The sequence below is a fragment of the Asparagus officinalis genome, chromosome 5 (assembly GCF_001876935.1).
Source record: "Asparagus officinalis chromosome 5, Aspof.V1, whole genome shotgun sequence".
Lineage (NCBI taxonomy): Eukaryota > Viridiplantae > Streptophyta > Magnoliopsida > Asparagales > Asparagaceae > Asparagus > Asparagus officinalis.
Genome location: NC_033798.1, coordinates 68,556,608 through 68,565,063, shown reverse-complemented (window position 1 = coordinate 68,565,063; position 8,456 = coordinate 68,556,608). Strand labels below are relative to the sequence as shown.

General features: G+C 36.0%; 1 protein-coding gene across 1 annotated transcript; it reads right to left on the bottom strand.

The window, feature by feature from the left end:
- On the bottom strand, nt 235–2,742 carry LOC109841958. The gene is made up of 2 exons (XM_020410885.1): nt 1,638–2,742; nt 235–254 (listed from the first exon to the last, which is right to left on the bottom strand). The coding sequence occupies exons 1-2, from the start codon at nt 2,740–2,742 to the stop codon at nt 235–237; spliced, it is 1,125 nt and encodes a 374-aa protein (XP_020266474.1).

The following is an 8,456-nucleotide window of genomic DNA, read 5'->3' as shown; positions in this document are numbered from 1 at the left end:
GATACCCAAAACCTTCACGATTCAATCAGAATCTGTGAATCGGTGGTCCACGGGCTAACGCACCCTCGGCACAGGCAAAGATACCACGCAAGCAGCGATCCAAACAACGATCCTGCGTTTGTTTCTAAAAAAGTTATAATTTTCATTTTGTTGTGTAAGAGAAGTCTTATAAAAAGACCATTTCTTTTGAATTTGTTGTAATCGACCGAAGATATAATGAATTCCACAACGAGACTAACTTTTGACGAAAACACCTGCATGTAGTAAACAGTGCAAATGTTCAGTAACAATCAACAACATTGAAATTTATATATAATTGAAAATAATAAAAATGCACTTTACCTCCCTAGGGTCTATCTTCGCGGATCGGTGGCGCTCTTGATCATAAAGGACATCATGTGTCAATGGACCCGCCTCCATAACTGAAATATCTGCACATATAATGATGATCCATTAATTGATCTATAATTGAGTTAGAAAAAAATTAAGTTTATTATAAGCATTGATTTATAAGCATTGATTGAGTTTTTTATAAGCATTGATCTATAAATGAGTTAGAATAAAATTACAAATGTATAAAATTGTACCCATTAATTGCAATCTATTTAGATTGGTCGGGCAATGAGATATTCTATGCCCGGCTTGTCTGCAATATCCACATCTATTTTTTTTCGGAGCTCCTTCCCAGCCTTCATCCATAGTACCTTTTAAGCGTACTGATCGTGGGCGTCCGACTTGTCTCTTATAGCTTGGAGGCACCACATGCGGCCCGTTATAGTGTGGCCAATAACGACTATCATGTACGGGGTGGAAACACTGCTTATATGCCTCTCTATAGTTGCTTGATTGATACCACTCAGAAACGTATGTGTAATACGAAATATTTGCACCCCCTGATTGCTTGGACGTAACCGCTATGACATGTGAACAAGGCAATTTTTGCAATTCTGGTATGTTACAGGTGCATGTGCAATGTGCACCTCCCAAGTTAACGGTGTAATTGTGACCATGTTTGTCTGTAACCTCCCATTCATCTACAGCAAATCTAACAATCTTCGTGCCTCTCGCCTGCTTAACTCGAGCTCCTAAAATCGCCTCATTTTTTGGTGTCAAGAACGAGGCCCACATTGATCCATCCTCTCGCCTCTTGACAAAATAGTAATTGAGCCTGTAAAATGTCCTCGCAACCAACGCCTATATGGGCATTGCCCAAGCCCCCTTAAGTACCCCGTTGAAGCTTTCAGAACAATTGGTTGTCATCATACAGAACCGATTCCCTCCATCTTTACTAAGTGCCCACCGGTCGACGTAATAACTGCCCAGACTTCTCTCAATCCAATCATGTGCAGCTTGATATGTTGCCTTAATTTGATCCCGTATCCGATCATACACATATGTTTCGGGCGTACAACCCGCTTGCCACAAAAGACTTTGTAAATGAATCTGACTAAAGCTCTTTTTGAAGTTAACTCTAATGTGTCGTAAGCAATAGCGATGATGGTGATGAGAGCCAAATCTCCTCCACAATGCTTTTGGAATACCTTTCATCCTATCAGATATGAAAGTAATTTTTCTAGGAGGCAACACATTAAAAATATATAATTGAATGCAAGAAAAAAACCACTCCCAATTTTCACTGTTCTCGACCTCCACAACGACGAAGGCCAAATGAAATAAGCCACCATCTGCATCAACTCCTGTAGCAACAAGCAGTACACCCTTGTGTTTACCATATAAGTGTGTGCCATCAATGATAATAATAGGCCGACAAAATTTAAACCCCTCAATCGAAGGCCCAAATACCCAAAAATCAGAGGTGAATTGATGAACTCCCGGATCGATCTCTTTGGTTATGAGTTTGTATTCAGATCCAGGATTACTTCTTTTGATCGCATCAAGATATTGAGGTAGTGTCGAGTAAGACTTGTCCCAATCACCAAATATTTTTGTCATCGCAATTCTCCTTGCATTCCATGCTGTAATATATGAGATTTTAATGAACTTGGTATCAAGCACTTTCTCAATTATATTATCGGACGTTAGATCAAGCTTCTTCCTTAACTTTGGCATAATCAACCGCGCTATGTAAGAGGCAGATGCACCACTGTGATCTTGCTCTAATATTGGATTGACACATGTGTGAACACCGCAGTATTCACTGATCCTAAATTGAAAATTGTGTTTCTTTCCTGCAAATGCATATAACTTCCAAGGACATGAGTAATCAGCTTCATTTCCCTCGGTCAGACCTGTTCTTTGTGTGTTCATAAAACATATTGCATCATAACTTGTGCGATTGCTTTTAATTTGCTTGAACTTGAAATTCTTTTCGAAAGAGTATTCACGAATAGCATCAACCAACTGGTCCTTAGTCTCGAATAAATCACCAACTTTAAAGGGGGCGTCATCATCTCCTCTACGAGTTGAACTTTCACCGATGCACATATCTTTTACTGTGGAAGAACGAATCCACTCATCATCTTCAAACTCGTCGGGGGGTGGTTCTTCGTACTCAACATAGTCATTATTAACGTAAGCCTCATCAGGCCATTCCGGATTATCTTCGACATCTTGGGTAACAAATTGCATGCTATCAACTGGTGCACTATATTGTTCTTCACCTCCCGAATCATTGCTTATTTCATCCTCTTCGATTATTGCCCCACTTAACCTCCCCATATTTCCATAAGAGACTTCGTTATTCATGACATTTGACGTTCCACCGAATTGAGTCCGCTCCATTTCATTCGAAGAAGAAAGAAACCCATCGGAATGAACTCTCATATCTAACATGCGTGAGAATTCTCCTGGAGGTTTGAATATTTGGCACGAATTATGTGGCAACTTTTTAATAAACAATTCTACTGTTTGTTGCGACATGCCTAATTTAAACATAATACTCATATGATAATCGTTCGAGATCTCTACTGCGGATGTTCTATTGATACAAAATACATACAAAATAGCTTGAAGGAAAATCATGCTAAATACATACAAAATACGCAACAGAAGACTATATGTATAATTATGCTATGTATGTAGAGAGCATGAAATACATAATAGGACCATCCTAATTAAATCTAACATAATCCCTATATTAAAGAGAGCATACAAGAGTTAGAAAGTCATACTTTCGAAGCGTGATTCGATGGAAGATCGAATAACCCCTAGCTCTTGTTCCTTGTAGTAGATAATCTCCTCGTAGTGGATTTCCAAGTCTTCAAGTGGGCTTGATAAAATGGGAGTCTTCTTGAGACACAAGGCAAGATATCCACCCCCGGGTTCTTAATATCCTACTACTTACTCTTGCTTAAAGATTGCTAAAGTTTAGTAAGAGGAGAGCTCTCTTTTATTCTCTTATGGAAAAAACCACTTAGCCAATTTTTCATTAGCCTTTCCATAAGAAAGAGAGCTCATATTTATAGAGTGAAATGTATTCATGACATGAATGACTCATCCTATGAGTCATAATCATCAAATATAAATGATTAATCTAGTGAGTCATGCAATGAATCATCTTATGAATCATTACATTTCAAAACCATGTGCTAATAAACCATGTGCTCAAACCATACCACTAAATGACTCTGAATGACTCATCCTATGAGTCATGCAATGAATCATCAAAAATTAATGATTAATCAAGTGAGTCATGCAATGAATCATCTTATGAATCATTACATTTCAAAACCATATGCTAATAAACCATGTGCTCAAACCATACCACTAAGTGACTCATCTCATGACTCATTATACATGGTATGTGTATTTCATAAATGAGAATACCAAATCAATATTGTATTTTATAAATACGATATTTTGTAATTTTCCAATCATTGATTAAGTCATCATATGACCAAAAAGTCAATGAGTTGATCAAAAGTCAATGAGTTGACCAAAAAGTTAACTAGTTGACTAAAAGTTAACTTTATAGGAAAAATACTAGAATTCATTTCCTAAGCACATAGCATTCCGATTTTATCGATATACATAACCGTTTATGTGTATCCGGTAAAATCATATATGCGTATCAATCATACGCATCACTCTATAAATTGTGTTACATAGGATTCAAGTACGCGCTTGGTGTGACTCTAGGGCCCAACTTAAGAACTTGGCAGTGGATCATATCCACAAGTACAACAGATGTGTTAGCTACACATGAAGACTACCCGGGTATAAGTTGTGATAGATGTCTGCAAGATGCTTACACAATTTTATCAGGACCACTCAGTGATAATGTCGTACAGTCCGGTCTCTTCGTCAAACCATGTCAAACTATTAAGCTTAGGGTATGGAAAACTGTCAAACCCTAATTGCTCAATTAGTGTTTATTGATATTAAACTCATAACCTATAAGATCAAACTGACACTCAGTTTATCTTATTTACCTCTGCCAAGGATTTCCAGACTATAGTTATATCAAACAATCTTATGACATCAACCCCTATACTGGGGGAGACGAATCCCTTCTTGGCATCTCAATATCTACTTATGTCTCGGGATGTACCCAACAAGAGCCGTTATGCACAATTCAATAAGAACTGTGGTTAGGTAAAAGTCTAAATACATCTTTATTAACATATAAGATATTGCACTCATGCCTCAGGTCAAGAGACTACTATGTACTATATCACTTGAGAACTTCTATTTGACAGTTAAGTATATTACCAACTAGATGTTCTCGGCGAGTCGTTCAGTCAACTCATTCACTAATGAGTCACCTGTATACTGTATCTTGATGTCTCACATCAATGATCTAAGAGATTGATCATCTCCTTCAAAAGGAGAAATAAAGCATACACTAGTCTAAACCAAAGTGATGAATACTTCATCGACTAGGAACATTTTAGAATATACGTTAGCGACAAATCAGATCTCTTCATTACGATCATATCCGAAATGTCTGATAGTCTAGTATCATTCTAAGGACTTTATCTGTATTAAAATACCAGATAAATCTGACCAAAATAGCATACTATTATTTTAAACAAGGATGTTATATTCATATAGGTCCTGTTACAATATACAATTATTGCCTGCAGGGCACCTATATCCAATATAGTTATGGGCCAATTACATATAATTTTCAGTCGGTATTCTCGTTAGTCAATTTTTATAACTCGGTGTAATTCCATAACCAAGTCGTAGTAACTATATGATTCCGAGATCATTAATGGCGTCGTTACCCCTCCGACGTACATTGGCATATTATTCATCCTATAATTAATTTGTCCACCATAAGAACAAGCAATAAAAATCATATTGCTCAACCTATTCAAAAGAAAATTATATCATTTAAATATAAAAAAATAAATTAATATGCAAATAATCTCATATAATTTCAACCAAAAACCCTAATTCCCAAATTGTAAATCCTAAACCTTAAAATTGAACAATTGAACATTCTATGCCCTAAAAGTTAATTACATCAATAACAATCATCATACAAACGAATTTCAGCGATAACTCTAACCCACGAAATTCATTTATGAATGAAAACCCTAGAAATTTATTTTTAAGAAAAATCCTAGATTTCTACATGTTAAAAGAGGAGAGGAGTAGAAGAAATTATCTAAAGAAGTTTAAGATAACCTTTGATTTGAATTTCGGCCGAAGAAACCAGTTGAAATTTCAGATCTGAGGCTTGGTTTCGTGAGAACGGGGACGGAAGAGAGAAGAGGGAGGCGGAGAAACGAAATGGGATAAGGGAAATAGGGTTCGATGGCTTTTATACCGGAGGGGGCCCAGAATAAGTAGTCGGGTTTCCTAACCCCGACTACTTTTTGCCTTGGCCAAGCACCGCGGAAATAGGCTTCGAATTGGTCGGGGTTCCCAACCCCGACCAATTCGTCCACTGGTTAAACCCAGCGGGGCTGGGCTCTGCTAATTGGTCGGGGTTGGGAACCCCGACCAATTCGAAATAGGATCATTTCGAATTGGTCGGGGTTCCCAACCCCGACCAATTAGTTAAGGGCCTCGTAGCGGATCGACTAAACAGTCGGGGTTGGCAACCCCGACTATTTATGAGGCCGTTTAAAAAATAATCGACCCGCTTTCTCGCCACGGCGCTGACGTGGTGAGAAACCGGGTCGATTCCGGTAAATAAAAAAGAGGGAGATCGATTTCGATAATAAAAATTAAAAATCGGGCTACAGTAAAAATTTATTCTTAGATACCGCGTCGGATTCACACGATTTTTATCAGAGCGGTGATGGGGAGACCCAAAATGCGACAGCCCTCACGTGACATATGAGATGGAACGCCTGCTTTATCACCTACATTGGCTTTATGAATGTTTAGTATTTAGAATACAAGGGTATTTTTGCCAAGAAAATAGTTTTCCCTATTTGTTCTTCTGGGTTGATGAGTCATCATCTGCAATGTTTTACACCTTCCCCAATTGAATATCTCTGATCTTACCTCCTCTTTTCATGATCGATGTTCTAGGCGTTCTCTATTGACAAAGAAGACAAACTACATAGAAGATCATCTCTTCCATTTTCAACATTGTTAAGCTTAGAAAAAATTATTATTAGGGGGATTTATCTAATGGTCCGTTATCACCCCACTAATCCAAAGAGTTAATTAAAGGGCTGTTTGCTTGCCTAAAAAAGAGGAAACTAAAAAAAATAGGAAACCTATTTCTAAGAAAATTTATTTTGAGATTGTTTAGTTGGCTAAAAAAAAAGAAGGAAATCGAAGAATGAGAGATGAGTTGTCATATTATTATTGGATGATGTGAGTGGTTTTTTAAGAAAATTTGTTTTGAGATTGTTTGGTTGGTTAAAAAAAATAAGGAAATAAATTATAAGAAACATTATTTCTTGTAATAGGTTCTTTTTTGTGTTTTGTTCATTCATAAAAATAAGAAAATATATGAGATGAGATGAGTTGTCATTATATTATTGGATGATGTAACCCACACTTAAGAAAATCGTTTTCCTAGATTTTTTTTTGAAGGAAATGGCTGGAAATAAAATGTTAATGAGATGAGATGAGTTGTCACCATATTATTGGATGACGTGAGTGATTTTTAAAGATGAGATATGATGGAGATGAGATGAGTTGGATGATGTGATTCATTTCTTGTGTTTGATTTATTTTTAGGAGATGATATGAGATGAGTTGTGTGATGAAAATAATTTTTTTATTGGATGTTGTGATGAGTTTTAGAGATGAAAATGGATGAAAATAATTTTTTATTAATTTCCATGTACCATTTTTCTTTTCTTGGTTTTTAGGAAACCAACCAAACAGCCCTTAGGAGAAATACTAATTATTGGAGAGATTCATTCTATGGTCCATTATCACCTCACCAATCCAAAAAAATCAATTTAGAGGGGGTATATGGTTCCAGTTTGTTTTACGTATAGATCAAATCACATAGGGGGAAAATTAAGCTAAATGAAGAGGATTTATTTGTTACTTTTCATTAGCGAAGGGAGGAATCAAAGAAGAACAGATAGTTAAGAAATACCATGAAGTCTGGTGATGAAAGTAGAAGAAGAGAAATAGTTTCCAGATTTTTAAACAAGAACAGATCATTAAGAATAATTATTTCCAGACCCAAAACACGGGACAGTTTAGGGTATAGGCTGATGTGGAAAAAAGACTTTGTTTATTATTGTATTTTTTATATTCTAAGTTGGACAATGAACACAATAGTTAAGGGGTAATTTCGGAATAAGAACAGATCATTAAGACTAATTATTTTGGGACCCAAGACATTGTACAGTTTAGGGGACAGACTAATATGGAAAAAACCTTTATTTATTATTGTATTTCTTTATATTCCAGGCTAGACAATGAACACAATAGTTAAGGGGCAGTTTCAAAAAATTTTAAAAATCCGAAAACCATCTCTCTTTTTCTATCTTCATCACCAAACTTCCTCATATTCTTAATGATTTGTTCTTGTCTGATCTCCTCCCTTCACTGATGAAAAGTAACAAATAAATCCTCTTCATTTAGCTTAATTTTCCCCCTATGTGATTTGATCTATACGCAAAACAAACTGGAACCATATACCCCTCTAAATTGATTTTTTTGGATTGGTGAGGTGATAATGGACCATAGAATGAATCTCTCCAATAACTAGTATTTCTCCTAAGGGCTGTTTGCTTGATTTCCTAAAAATCAAGAAAAGGAAAAGGGTACGTGGAAATTAATAAAATATTATTTTCATCCATTTTTATCCCTAAAACTCACCACAATATCCAATAAAAAATTATTTTCATCTCACAACTCATCTCATATCATCTCCTAGAAATAAATTAAACACAAGAAATGAGTCACATCATCCAACTCATCTCATCCCCATCAAGTCACATCTTTAAAAATCACTCACATCATCTAATAATATTTTGCAACTCATCTCATCTCATTAACATTTTATTTTCACTCATTTCCTTCAAAAAGCTAGGAAATCGATTTTCTTAAGTGTGTGTTGTTAG